The 14,770-nt window shown below is 35.2% G+C and overlaps 1 protein-coding gene and 1 non-coding gene across 2 annotated transcripts; one reads left to right on the top strand and one right to left on the bottom strand.

Annotated features, from left to right (window-relative positions):
* Window positions 1-625: 625 nt before the first annotated feature.
* On the bottom strand, window positions 626-697 carry TRNAE-CUC (transfer RNA glutamic acid (anticodon CUC)). Its single transcript has one exon. It is a non-coding gene; the product is annotated as a tRNA-Glu (tRNA).
* A 168-nt stretch (window positions 698-865) lies between these two features.
* On the top strand, window positions 866-14,020 carry PIN1 (peptidylprolyl cis/trans isomerase, NIMA-interacting 1). Its single transcript, XM_053717923.1, has 4 exons — window positions 866-1,037; window positions 3,210-3,410; window positions 6,526-6,636; window positions 11,309-14,020. The coding sequence occupies exons 1-4, from the start codon at window positions 980-982 to the stop codon at window positions 11,416-11,418; spliced, it is 480 nt and encodes a 159-aa protein (XP_053573898.1). The 5' UTR covers window positions 866-979; the 3' UTR covers window positions 11,419-14,020.
* Window positions 14,021-14,770: the final 750 nt, after the last annotated feature.

Raw genomic sequence — 14,770 nt, 5'->3', positions numbered from 1 at the left:
AAAACAAAGCAAATTTGATTATAAAAATGAATTGGAAAATTGCATGTGCTATCTGGATCATGAAAGTTTCATTTTGACTTGACTGTCCCCTTAATTGAATTAAAGACCCTGCAAAGTCTTGATAATTGCATCAATCGTAAATATTATACAGTTCTAGGATGGGGTACATAAAAATCAGTGGACCATTACGCAGAAATAAACCCCCATACCAATTTAACAATAAAATAACCTAGAGTGACTAAGAAAAACATTAGGACCTGTCCCTAAACCATAGAGAGAAATACAAAACTAAACCAGTGTTTCACTTCTGCGTTATAGGGTTAATCACAATCCTTTAAAAAACATTTATCTGTTTCTTTGTTTTACATAAAATGTATTTTTGTAGATAAATCAGGGTTTTGAGCAACCCCTTATATTGCTAATATCTTACACACCAATAAGTGTAAAATGACTAAACGCATACTTAAGAAAAGTGTTAGATATTTCTAATTTAATAAAAAAAAAAAAATTTTAAAAAAAGGAGTAAAATACTAAGAAAAGTGTTAGATATTTCTAATTTAATAAAAAAAAAAAAATTTTAAAAAAAGGAGTAAAATACTGCTTTTAAATTTGTTTAAAAAATTACTTCCCTGACCGGGAATCGAACCCGGGCCGCGGCGGTGAGAGCGCCGAATCCTAACCACTAGACCACCAGGGAAATCTATAGACTTAGGTGTATTTCCTGAATACTGCAGACGTACCAGCCCTGTCAAATACGCATGCGGCGTAAAAAAAACAGAACATGTCTCTTCAGTTTTGTATTTCTCTCTCTATGGTGCAGTCGCCTTATAGCACAGCCAACCAAATTATTTCAGCTTCTCCCGCCCATTTCTGCAGCCCGCATCGCCATGACACCTAAATTATTACTAGCACCAATACCGTACTTCGATGTTACAGTTACGTCTGCGGGGGTAGAGCTTATTCTTACATAGGAGTCAAGATGGCGGACGAAGAGAAGCTGCCGCCCGGATGGGAGAAACGAATGAGTCGGAGCTCAGGTATTGCATGGAAAAAGGGGGGCGGACGCTATGCATTACACGAGCACGCCATGTAACATATAAGGATGCCACAGCAGTACTATATCATGTAAATGCACGTGTGCAGCAGCGTTCTATGTGTGAAACGCTACACATGCATGGGAATGCTGTAAAATCTATGATTTTGTCAACCTCTAATCTGTCCATAAAGATGAGTTGTGCCAAAAACCACTTCCCTTTGAACTGACATATTTTGAACAGGTTTATCCTTAAAGGGACATGAAACCCACATTTTTTTCTTTTATGATTCAGAAAGAGAGTGCATTTTTTAAACATTTATCTAATTTGTTTTATTCTCTTGATATTCTTAGCTGAAAAGCATATCTAGATATGCTCAGAAGCTGCTGATTGGTTGCTGCACATGGAAGCCTCATGTGATTGGCTCACCCATGTGCATTTATTTTTCTTCAAATAAGGATATCTAAAAAATGAAGCAAAATAAATAATAGAAGTAAATTGTAATGTTGTTTAAATGTGTATGTTCTATCTGAATCATGAAAGAAAGATTTTGGGTTTAGTGGCCCTTTAACCTTCTCATGCATAGAATATTTTTAACATGAAAACTTGCTGCTCTTTGTTGTGTATGAAACCAATATCCCTTTAAAGTATAAAAATGTTGGTGTAGAGTCGACTGTCCCTTTAAACTCCTGCAAAAGTTTTGTAGGAAACCCAGGATGCTCAACCTATTGAGACCTAATCATGAGCATATACCCAAAGATCTCTCTTGACCAGTCATTTTAGTATAGTTAAAATGTATTTATCTGCCTTATGAGTCCTTGCAGGATTATAGAATGGCAATCAGAACTGCTTTATAATCTGCTTCATAATGAACCAAGCATGTCTGCTGCTATTAACAGGAATGTCCTAAATCACTGTTAACAAGATGCCAAAATAGTGGTTCTGCACCTCTAATTCTAGCATAGAATGCTATAAAACAGTGTGGCTGTTAGAAGCATACTGTTATGAGCATACAAATAATTGCTACATCACAAAACGGTACTTTAGCATAAGCATACTTGCAACAGTACATGGAAAGCCCCAAGAAATACTGCAGGGAAAATCCACATGGCAGTAATAGGAGGCAGTATAAAGAAATTCACCAATATGGTTCCTCCCCTTAAAGGGATAGAAAGGTAAAAAATGAAATAGGAACAAGGGTATTTTAATTTGAAATATAAGTTAATTTAGAAACTGACAAACATGGGGAATTAATGGGAAACTAAAGAAAGTGAAAATTATACTTTCATGATTCAGACACAGCACACAATTGTAAAAGGTCAAAAATGAAATATGCATGGGTACATTTCAGTTTTGAAATAGAAGCATTTTTGCAGTACACTTTCATTAGCAAAAATGCTTCTAGTAAAAGTTACTGCTGTTCTGCAGCATACGCACAAATCCTTTGAGGGCCTGTACACCAGTATTTAAACACCGCGCCGTCTCAGAGAGTCAGTAGTGAGTATTGCGTCTAAATACATCATTTCTGTCACAGAAGCCACTGCTAAATCTCTGAGAAGAAGGTGTGGAGTTTGAATACTGGTGCATGGGCGTTCACAGGATATGTGCATATATGACGGTCAACCAATCTGTTCAGAATTTCAGAGCCAGACACTGTTATTTGTGTATAGATAATTGGAGAATCACCCATAAAGTTAGGAGCCAGTGGCAAAAATTCTAGGAGCCAGTGGCTCCCTGGCTCCTGGGTTTGTCAAGCTCTACCGTATGCCACAGGAAAACGGTAATAACTTTTACTAGAAACATTTTTGCTAATGAAACTGTACTGCAAAAATGCTTCTATTTCCAATTGAAATGTTCCCCCCCCCCCATGCACATTTCATTTTTGATCTTTCACAATTGTGTGCTCTGAATAATGAAAGTTTAATTTTCAGTTGCTTTAGTTTCCTGCTAATTTCCATGTTTGTTTCTAAATTAGCTTTCTTTCAAGAAGTCATTCTGCTGCTTCCCTTAAATTTTAATCTTTTTTTTTATTTACAAAATGGCTATTTATGCATTTTTATATCCCATTCTGCTTCACAAAAGAGCTTTGTTGTAGGAAACATGTTGTGTATGTCACATGCATGTATTTATAACTGCAATGTAATGTAAGATTCATGCGAATATCATTTTGTTCAGGGCGAGTATATTATTTCAACCACATGACAAATGCAAGCCAGTGGGAAAGGCCAAGCGGCTCTGGAAAAAATGGACAAAGTGATCCAACAAAAGTGCGGTGTTCACATCTACTGGTGAAGCACAGCCAGTCAAGGAGACCCTCATCATGGAGGCAGGAAAAGATTACACGTACCAAGGAAGAAGCATTGGAACTCATAAATGGTGGGTAGTGATGGACTGACGAGGTTAAAGTGCCTGTTAATGATTTTCTTTAACGTGTTTCCTCATAGTTCTTGACAATATCCTTTGCAACTGGGGGTAAACTTATGTGTTTACAGTCTAATGTAAAAAAAATATTTTTTTTGCTTCACTGTCTTTCATTTTGTATTTGACCTCCACATATGGGTTAAATACATAGCTGAACTCCATTATTACCACTTGGCTACTGCTGTGTTTGGGTTTTCGTAGTGGTACATGTAAATTATACAAAGGTCACAATAAACACATATGTTAAGGTGATGAAGTACAAATAACAGCCTTTGTAAGGCAGCTACTCAAAATAATTAGGCAAACCCATCTCTTGTTTCAGTAGGGACAAACTTTATAGACACTATTATTAACCCATTGAGTGCTAACGACTGTTCTGAGCCGTCGCAGAGGTTCCCACTCTGGTGCTCGCCCTCTCCTATGATTCAGATACTTTTAAATACACCTCTCCTCAAATTTGCTTTGTTCTCTTAGTATCCTTGTAAGAACATTACATATTCTCAACAGCAGCAATGCACTAGTGTGAGGTATCTAACTGGTGGCTACGCTCATGTCTCTTGTCATTTGCTCACCAGATAAGTTCAACTGACTTTGCCCTTGCAAATGGATTAAGCACATCAACTTGTTTGCATATAATTTATTAGAATACTTTCTTCACACTTTTTGATGTCCCTTTAATTAATTGAGATTAAATACTATATAAAGAGAATAAAATACAAAATGCTAAATATAAACGGTTTGTATATCACTAGGGGCCTGATGTTCAAAATCTCGCCGCTCAGGTGAGATGATCTAAGACATATCGTCAGTATGGAGAGGTCCCAACATTTTTTTTTAGAAACATAAATTTTAGTTTGAAAGATATTTATCTCACTATGCAGAGTTTTGTATATGAAGGAGAGAGACCTACATTACAATACTAGGTCCTAAAAAAATCCCAAAAATGTTGCATGATTTCTCTTCCTGTCAGGGAGCTTTTGACTACTGGGCCCTAGGAAAGCAGTCCCTTATTACTCTGACCTCAGGCCATTTAGCCTTGCAGAGTACAGGATGTGTTTGTCCCCTTCACTCAAACCACTGTTTATCGCTAGCAGTGTTTTTACAATTGCCCCATTGAAACTGCCTTTGTGCAGCTACCTGAGTCCCTTACTGCAGTGCATAATCCTCAAATTAGTTTCTGACATCACCATTGTCAAAAATGGAGTCCCTGTAGTAATGCTTTACAAATGAGTAAAGCATATTTTACAATTCCATCCTTTCCACACCCCGACTATTTGACATTACTGCGGTATTGCTGCAGCTTAAAGGAACAATAAACACATTGAGATCCTAATCTAAAATGTTTAGTTGTGCATAATAAAGCAATGTTTTCAATATACAGGACAGGTACAAAACCCTTAATCTCAAACTGCTTGGGCCCAGAAAAGGTTTGGATTTTGGAATATTTGCAACATTAAAATGGGAAAGTTTGGAGAGGGAATGGGACCAGGTAAATAATATCTTATGCCATTTAGGGAATATGTACATGACATAATACAGTTTATTCATGCAATCTGAAGGTAGTTTTATATAATTTGTAATACCTTTGTTTACACAGCACCCTCAGAAAGATAGGGACAGCACTGTGATCAGAAAGGCAATAGTTATTTGTTTTAAATATAGAGTAGCATTTGCATTTTAGAGCACAAAAAAACACAGGTAGAGAAGATTGTGATAAACAGGCAGGGAAACATAGTATTTTTTAATTAATTTAAAAAAAATATTAATTAAAAGTTTTGGATTTTGGGACCTGTACTTTTTTATATTTTGCCCTCTTTGTGTAATTTTAGCTCTGAAAATAGTGGCTTTTTATAATTCTCACAGCTGGATATGCACCCTGCTAACCTTACACTGCCACACATCTTTGCCTAATTGGCTTCAACAGATAACTGCAAAACAATTCACTTTATATTAAAAGGACATGAAACCCCAAATTTTTCTTTCATGAGTCACATTATACATTTTTAAACAACTTTCCAATTTACTTCTATTAATTTTGCTTCATTCACTTGGTATTTTTTATTGAAGAAGCATCAATGCACTCCGGGGAGCTAGCTGAACACAATTGTAAGCTAATGAAATGGGCATACAAGTTCAGCTACAAATCAGTAGCAAGCTCCTGAGCCTATCTAGATATGCGTTTTAACAAAGGATACCAAGAGAATGAAGCAAATTAGATATAAATTATCGGTTATTTGTAGAGCACCAACAGATTCCGCAGCGCTAAATAAATTGGAAAGTTCCTTACAATTGTATAATCCGTCTGAATCATGAAAGAAAAAAATTGGGTTTCATGTCCCTTTAACTTATCTCCTTAAAATCTGGGCTGTCAATGTCCTGAGGCCTGGAATTGAGAAACACCAGTGTAGAGGCTCAAACCTTTATCAAGGTGGAGGTATCAAGCAAAAAAAATTGCATATTCTGACCCTGATAATAAATAATATGCGGCCAAAGTTACTTTGCACCAGAGTCCCTGGTGATATCTGTAATGACAGCACCGGGGCACTTTTGGATAAGGAAGTACAGAAGAAAGCAAAATGTTTCTCCTCAATTAAATTGTAGTCACAAAGCCATTTTTAGAACTGAACTAATTACCCTGTTATACCTCCAATTGGAATATAATTAATCCGTTGACATGTTTATATGGAAATCGGTATATTTATGAATCTGGGAGGATCATAGACTTGTTTGTCTTTTTAGTCACTATTATTTTTTATTAATTTTGAAAAAAAAGAGAAAAAACTCCCAGAATGTTGAGGTATTGGTTTTGTGATGTTCCGAGTTGGACAAATCCTTTTTAGTGAATTATATTGGGCCCCTTTTTTAACCTTTTTCATGCCACAATGAATTAATACATGCTCTTTCAAACTATATATTTTATTTCCATGCCCCTTTCAATAGCCTAAAAAAACTCACTTTGGAATTATTTTAAAACTTAATTTTGTCTGTATTTCTAGCCTAATTTCAGAATCTAATTAAATACCTCCCCAGTCACATTTGTTCTTCTCTTACTTTGCTTCTCTATTTACAGGTTACATCCAGAAAATAAAATCTGGTGATGAGGATTTTGAAGCACTGGCCTCTCAGTTTAGCGACTGCAGCTCTGCTAAAGCTGGAGGAGATTTGGGTAGCTTTGGGAGAGGTAAGTTCAAAGAACACTAGTAGATTTAAAAGTCACGTCTCTTTTTTTTAAGAAATCTGTCTAGCTATATATCTGTCTTATAAAAAATTCTAGCTATCTGTCTCATATAAAAAAATATGGTTAACCCCCATGAGACCTTAGATTCAATACATAATTCTTGTAACCCTTTTTAAGGGACATTAGACACTTTGAGATGATGATATAAAATGATCTGCAATATACTTTCATTATTTATGTTGTTCCCTTTTCCTATAATTCCATTCTGAACTTATGAGCTTTTCACTTCCTGTTAGAAATGGAAGTGCAGAACACTGTTATATTCCACACGCCATTGGCTGCACACTCTAGTGACCTATTTATAACAGTCTCTAATTGGTCACAGCAGGGAATGTAACCTAAGTTACAACTTGGCAGCTCCCAGTGTTTTCTAGACACTAAAACTTTACACTTATTTTGTCACTATTTAAGCAGCTAATGAAACTTTAAAAAATAAATCTACGTTATTCTCAGACTAATCTTTTCTTTAAAAGCTTCATTTTATCTAGCATTTATTTAGTGTTTAATGTCCCTTTTTAAAGGGACTTTAAATATCTTGTAATTACAAGTTTTGCCTGCGTTTTTTGCAATAAACTTATATACTAAATCTCTAAAAATGTTTTGAATGCATTATCAGCTTTTTGCTGCAATTGATTTTCTTGGCCAGTGTCCATTGTACACTTAAAGGGTCAGAAAACTATTAAAACAACTAATAGTCTGTTACCAAAGTACATGGATAATACATTAAAGGGACACTCAATCAAAATTAAACTTTCATTATTCAGCCTTCCATTAACAAAATGAGCACAGTCTTTTTATATCTAAACTTTTTGAGTCACCAGCTCCTCCTGAGCATGTGCAAGAATAAGTGTGTATGCATTTGTGAATGGCTGATGGCTGTCACATGGTACATGTATGCATTTGTGATTGGCTGATGGCTGTCACATGGTACAGGGGGAGTGGAAAGACATAACTTTGAAAATTGTCAGGAAAAAAAATCTACTCATTTGAAGTTCAGACTAAATGCTATTGCATTGTCTTGTTATCTTGCATTTGTTGATTATGCAAATCTACTGTGTTGACTGGTCCTTTAATAACCATGCTTTTTCTATTTTGATGAAATAGCTTCATGCTGCTATCTATCATTAGCTGACAGCCCCGGCAGACAGTCACTGAAATTACTCAAAGCAATTGACCTATCAAATCGATTATTCAAATTTGCAAGTGAATATGCTAATCGGCAATGCGCGATCCCAGTCACATGCGCTCTCTGACCAAACCATACACGCATGTCTCTGTAGTGTGAAGCCTGTAAAAAAAAAAAAAAGTACGTGCACTTGCATATTTTGACAGAGCAAGTCTGCAAGTGCTAATAACACACAAAATGCCATGCTGCGGGTTACGATCACGTGACTACAGTTATGACCGACAGAGACGAGCACTTCTACTTACAGCCTTGCAATATAAATGAATTATGGGATTTAACATGGCTGTGCACGTTCCAGAGGGTTTTATGTAGAGCCCTCCGTGAATGGCTTTGCATAATTAGGTAAACGGAGGGAGTGCAAAATAGGACATTTATAAATTGAGTTTATTAGATTAAAGGGACAGTCAACCATAGAATTGTTATTGTTTTTAAAAGATAGATAATCCCTTTATTACCCATTCCCCAGTTTTGCATAACACAGTTATATTAATATACTTTTTACCTTTGTGATTACCTTGTATCTAGGAACCTTCTTCCAGCCCCCTGATCACATGACTGTGACTGTTTATTATCTATTGCCTTAAATTTAGCATTGTGTTGTGCTAAATCTTAAATAACTCCCTGTGCCTGAACACAGTTTTATCTATATGGCCCACGTCTACTTTCTGTCTCTTTGTGTTGAAAAGAGATTTAAAAAGCCTGTGATAAGAGGCAGCCCTCAAAGGCTTAGAAATTAGCATATGAGCCTACCTATGTTTAGTTTAAACTAAGAATACCAAGTGAAAAAAGCAAACTTGATGATAAAAGTAAATTGGAAAGTCAATTAAAATTAAAAGTCCTATCTGAATAATGAAAGTTTAATTTATACTTGACTGTCCCTTTAAAGCTAAAAAAAATACATATAATTAGGAAACCTCATTTTACTACATGTTTGTTTAAATAGTTTATTTAAATTTTGAAGCTTTACTGTCACTTAATTGCAATATCTAATCTGCACTTGTTTACTGGAGTAGATAAAGCTAACCATGGTCATTATGTTAGCAGACTCTTCATTGTTTTGCTTTTCTTATCTGCTGAAATAGCGATAGGTAGGATGCAGTGATATTTGTGAGCACTTCAGTGTGCACCATCAGATCTCAGAATTTGACAACTCTTAATTTCCAGACTTAAATTGCAAGAAATGAGGGCAAAATAAATAATGAAAGCATATTGCAAAGTCTTTTTACTGTAAATAATCATTTTATATTACAATCCCAAAGTGATGCCAAATCCAACCTATGAGATGCTTGGCCCTTGCAGTTCACTTATGCTAGCTATATCTCTGACCAGACACATAATCCTTACAGCCTTTTAACCTAGATCAGTTGCGTGTCCCCTAAGCCACATTCTACCACCTAGATGCACTGAGTTACTGCATCTAGGTGCAGCGCTGTGCAGTGTGGCGTTTGTATGGATGTTGGGAAGCGTCTATGGATGGTGGGGCAGGGCATGAGGTTTGTGATTGGCGGCTGAGGTGGGTGATGGTGCAGTGCACAGCAATGGAAGTCTTGCAAGATTTTTTTTTTTTTAACTTCAGCACATGGGCTATGGTGTTTCTGCAATCCCCCCCGCCCCAGAATAGCATAAATTGCAACGGTTAATGGCTGGGAGGATGGCTAAGGAAGGACAACTGACTTATTGCTCTATTCAAGGTTCTCTACAGCCCCAACAACAGTGGTTCATCTTAGGAGTGACACTGTTCCAGGATGTAACAGTCCAATGTTTTTCATGCAAGATATGTTTTCTTGATCTCCATGAATTTGCTACACCCTACTATACAATATCTATTTTATTTTGTTAGATAACATCCTACATAATTAAGTATGCTTATGTTTCTTGACCCTGTTACATGCTTCAGTGATTACAGTATTCTCATCTTCTGGGACATTATGGTGTTTTTGCTTCTTATCCCTTCTGTTATTTTAGGAATAAATCGCCCTGAACTCTACAATACAGAGCTGATAGGGCAATAATTGCATAGTATAGATCAGCAGTTGTGTACTGCATTACAAAAGGTAAACAAACAAAAAAAAAACAAAAAAACTGAAAGCTTTTATTTTACTAGCAGAATATGAATTATTTAGCATTCCGCATTGTAAAGCTTTTTGCATATTTTCCCTTCATTTGCTGTTTCCAATTAAGGGCAGATAAATATTAAAGCAGTCACTGTGTAGAGTGTAGCTGTGTCAGAGATCTAATAGTCTGCAGGACAGTCTCCAGTCTCTGAGAGGGCAATGTAAAACTGCAATGTTATGAAGTATATTGCAGGAAAAGTGGGCATATAAAAAAAAAAAGCTGACTAGAAAATATCACCTGAGCATCTCTATGTAAAAAAGATATTTTACCTCAAAATGTCCTAAGTATTCACACCCCATTGTAATGGACTTTAAAGTGAATGTAAATTTTGATACTGAAGTGCCCGGTTTTAAAAAATTCGATTAAAAACAGGGGCACTTTAATTCATCAAAATTTACATTTCACTCATGTTGTGAAAAAAACCTTACCTTTTATAATCTTGACAACAGATCTAGCTTCCTCCACCCGTCGCAAAGCCTCTTCCTTTCTCTAAAATGAGGAATTCGGCTTCCTCCAATCACGGCATTTAATCAGACACTGATTCCCCCGGGGGGGAGCCGTGATTGAAGGATGACCCATCCATCATTTCTGACATCAGAAATGGCTTGCGACGACCGGAGGAAGCTGGAACAGCTGTCAAGTTTAAAAGGTAAGTTTTTTTTTTTTTTTTTTTTTTTTTTTTTTTTTTTTTTTTTCACAACAGGAGTGAAATGTAAATTTTGATGAATTAAAGTACCCCTGTTTTTAATCAAATTTTTAAAAACCGGGCACTTTAGCATCAAAATTTACTTTCACTTTAAGCAGCAAATCAGTATGTCTGTCCTGGGACAGGCAAGGGAGTGAGCCTTGTGCACTCATGTTATTTCCCTATTTAGTTTAAGGAAGTTTACTATGAAATCTCATGAGAGTTGAGGAAAATCTCATGAGATCACAGTAAAAGAGTTCATGACCTCAGCACTGTTGATGCTGATTGGCTGCTGTTCATTTCTTCATTTTTAATTTTTTTTTTACCTGCAGCTGGGTAGTAACTGAAGTATACATTTTTACACAGGACTTACTCTTTTGAGATGAGGAAATTGTGAGGTAAAATATATTCCTTTATTACATAGAGATGCTCAGGTGATATTTTCTTGTCATTTTTTTTTGCAGTTATACTGCATCAGTTTCCAGTGATTTAGCATATGAGTATTATGTCCCTTTAACGAATTTAACAAGCCCCCTGTTATTAAATAGACTTATGCCTCATTTATGATTCTGCTTTAACAACTTTGTAACTATTTAGTTATTTATTTATTTATATCTTTCCCTCTCCAGGAGATATGCAGAAGCCTTTCGAAGATGCTACTTTTGCCTTGCGACCTGGAGAGATGAGCGGTCCAGTTTTTACAGATTCTGGCATCCACATTATACTTCGCACTGAATGAGTCCATGTTTATGGGGAATTCACTACCCTTTTAAAAACAGAAATAAGGGGTTTGGGATAGTTAGAGAATGCACATTGGGGTGGGTAAGGGACCTGCAGAGAGATGACTAGACTGTAAAATAAAGTGCTGATCTTTCACTGTGGCTAATGCCATCAAGACCTAAAGGCAGTGTTATATTTCTGTTAACTCAAAATCATTAACTGCTTAAAAGAACTTTTGTTTACAACTAGGTTTTGTGCATGAACAGATGGGAAGTTATTCAGCTAGAAATTACTTAAGCTTCTTCCATATTAAGAAAGGAAAAAAAAATAAGCTTTAAACAAGCAATATGTTTTTAGAAATTCATGGTTTCCCTATAATATGGTAGTTATGATTCAAGATCTTTTCTTTCAGGTGCTGTGGCATGAGCCCTTACTAGTGGCCAAGATGTAACTAGCAAAAAACATATCCCTGTTGTCTTTCCCTAGTGCATGCTTATACATTCTACCTGACATCAGCATTGGTACCTACCTGTGCAAACACACATTTTGTTATGAAATGATCAACAGTACCATCTGCGATCAAATTTAATTCTTGTCCGTACTTCATGTAGCTTTAATAAAATTGGGTACTACTTTCAGTAACTACATTCTGAATTCGGTATCGTGAGTGAAAAGGGAGGAGACAAAATTAGTTGTTTTTTTGTTTCATTTACAAAATTTGTCTGATATTTTGGGGCTTTATGTTTAATAAACATTTCCATTTGTATGTAATTTGTACAGTTTAGATCCAATAAATGTTTGTTTTATTCCTATGAAACCTTATACATTTGTCTAGCATCAATAAATATGATTTATAGAAAAGAGAAGTGATTTAAACCTGAGACCAAATTGAATGACAAATGACAAGGCCATATGTATAAAAAAAAAAAAAAAAAATCAATTAGCCACGCTGATTTAAATAAAAATAAAAATTAATCTTATTCCAAGCTGTTTAAAAAAAAAATTAAAAAAAAATTACCTTTTTTGTGGTCGTATTTGACTAATTTAATTGGGGTGTTCGGAAAAGTAATTTAGCTGGTCTATTTTTATTCCAAGTATTTTATAACCAGTCAAACACAAATGCTTAATTTTACGAATATTTTAAATATCTGAACCCCCCCCTCCCCCTCATTGTATACGTCAGAGGGGTTAAGTCTAAAGTTGAAATGTTTATATTTTTGGAACACTTAATGTTGTGTTTAATTTGAAAAAAATCTATATATTTGTAATATTGCGGTGGAGATGATACTTAAAAGGCACTAGGATATCAGACATTTTTATTATTTAAAGGGGCATTAAAATGCTGAGCAGAACTACAGTAGAATGTTTACTAATCACACCATGGTATTGTTTTTCTTCCTGTGTGTGCAACTTGCCTATTTTACCCCACACAGGTGCTGGTTGGTCAAGCTCTAGATCTTCACGCTGGTAACTGCCATCTTGATGCTCGGGTATCTTTGCACCCTGTGATCGAAATTATGTGAAATCAGATTAGTAGTGATGATGGCTTTTTGACAGCTGTATTTTGCTTTCATGGTTAGCATGTATGATTCAGAGCTGGAGCTTTACATTTTTTGCAATAGCTGCGTAGCTCTGTATTATTCATTTGGCCTTTTTTTTTTTTTTTTTTATATAGGTTTCATAACTTTTGAACGTAAACCTCCCTCTATTGTGTGAGTTAAAGGGACACTCAGGTTAAATTAAATTTTCATGATTCAGATACAGCATGTAATTTTTAACAACTTTCCAATTTACTTCCATTAAAAAAAATGTGCACAGTCTTTTATATTTTCATTTTTTGAGTCACCAGAATCTACTGAGCATGTGCAAGAATTCAGACTATACGTATATGCATTTGTGATTGGCTGATTGCTATCACATGGTACAAGGGGAGTGGAAATATACATAACTTTGAAATTTGTTATAAAAAAAATCTACTCATTTGAAGTTCCGACTAAGTGCTATTACATTGTCTTGTTATCTTGCATTTGTTGATTATGCAAATCAAATGTGTTGACTGGTCCTTTAACCCAAATCACATGATATAGCTGTGAAAAGGTTCAAGAACGTGAGCTCCAAGATGGCAGTGCAATGCAGAGCTTTATAAACCAGCTTCTTTAAAGTATTCAAATTAAAAAAAAAAAAAAAAACTGTTCTATCGTGAGTTGGGGAGAAAAATAAATATGCCTGGTTAGTAACCATGCTGTTGTAGATATCCAGCAATTTAACATCTTATATTTTTCATTTTTATAGAATTCTATCATACTATCAATTTCAGAGTGTGCAATACACAGTCAACTAAGAGAATACTCTCACAGTTTAGGATAAATCCAATCTGATGCATGTGACCACCTCATGCTTATGGCAGCTGGGAATAGAACACCAATTTTATAGCATATTCACTCCTGCAGGAGCAATGACTTTCCTGGCTTTATGCCAATGGATAACCAGTTCTTCCATTTTTTTTATTGTTATTGGAGACCATATTTATTAAGGTAACTTAGTGGTTATTTGGCTCTGTGGTATTTCATTTTTTGCTGCTGTTCAACTAACTAGTAACACAATAAAGAGTTGTCTGTGTACTTGTATGATGTGAATATATAATGTTCTACTTTTAAACTCTGCAGCATTTTTTTTTTTTCCGTCTAAAATATCCCTCCTCTTTATAAATGTATTTAATAGTGTGTAAAAGACAGACCCTCATTAATTTTTATTCTTTTTTTAAAAAAGTGACTTTTTATTCTTTCTTTTTTTCCATTTAAGATCTCTCACTCTTTCTCCGTCACACACACACACACATGCTATATCAAAGTAAACCTAAAAAAAAAAACTGACTGTGTAAAAAAAACAGCAAACAACTTATTTGCTTTCTTTCATAATGAGCACTTAGAAATTATCAGTGAAGCCCTGCCCCCAGTGTGATATGGGAGCTGACATCTTTGAAACTTCAGTTATGTCCTGACTGATCTAGGTATGAGCAAGTCCCCAGAGGCAGAAATTTGTTTTACTTTCTGGGATGAGATTTTTTTTTTTTTTTTTTTTTTTTTTTTTTTTTAGTGAAAAATTTTCTGCAGGCTATTTTTAAATAAAATTCAATTTTAAATTAGGCAGTTATACTAAAGCACCAGTTCAATTGCAATGTGTTAGTTAAAGGGACACTGAACCCAAATTTTTTCTTTCGTGATTCAGATAGAGCATGCAATTTTAAGCAACTTTCTAATTTACTCCTATTATCAAATGTTCTTCCTTCTCTTGGTATCTTTATTTGAAATGCAAGAATGTAAGTTTAGATGCCGGCCCATTTTTGGAGAATAACCTGGGTTGTTATTGCT

Source organism: Bombina bombina, chromosome 6, assembly GCF_027579735.1.
Source record: "Bombina bombina isolate aBomBom1 chromosome 6, aBomBom1.pri, whole genome shotgun sequence".
NCBI lineage: Eukaryota > Metazoa > Chordata > Amphibia > Anura > Bombinatoridae > Bombina > Bombina bombina.
The sequence above is the reverse complement of the archived record's forward strand: the minus strand, read 5'-3'. Positions and strand labels throughout refer to the sequence as shown.

Bases quoted from the DNA above. Each gene is read 5' to 3' on its own strand.
- PIN1 (XM_053717923.1), top strand. From the start codon at position 980: ATGGCGGACGAAGAGAAGCTGCCGCCCGGATGGGAGAAACGAATGAGT. The intron at 1,038-3,209 runs GTATTGCATGGA...CATTTTGTTCAG, and splicing joins ACGAATGAGTCGGAGCTCAG to GGCGAGTATATTATTTCAAC. The intron at 3,411-6,525 runs GTGGGTAGTGAT...CTCTATTTACAG, and splicing joins AGCATTGGAACTCATAAATG to GTTACATCCAGAAAATAAAA.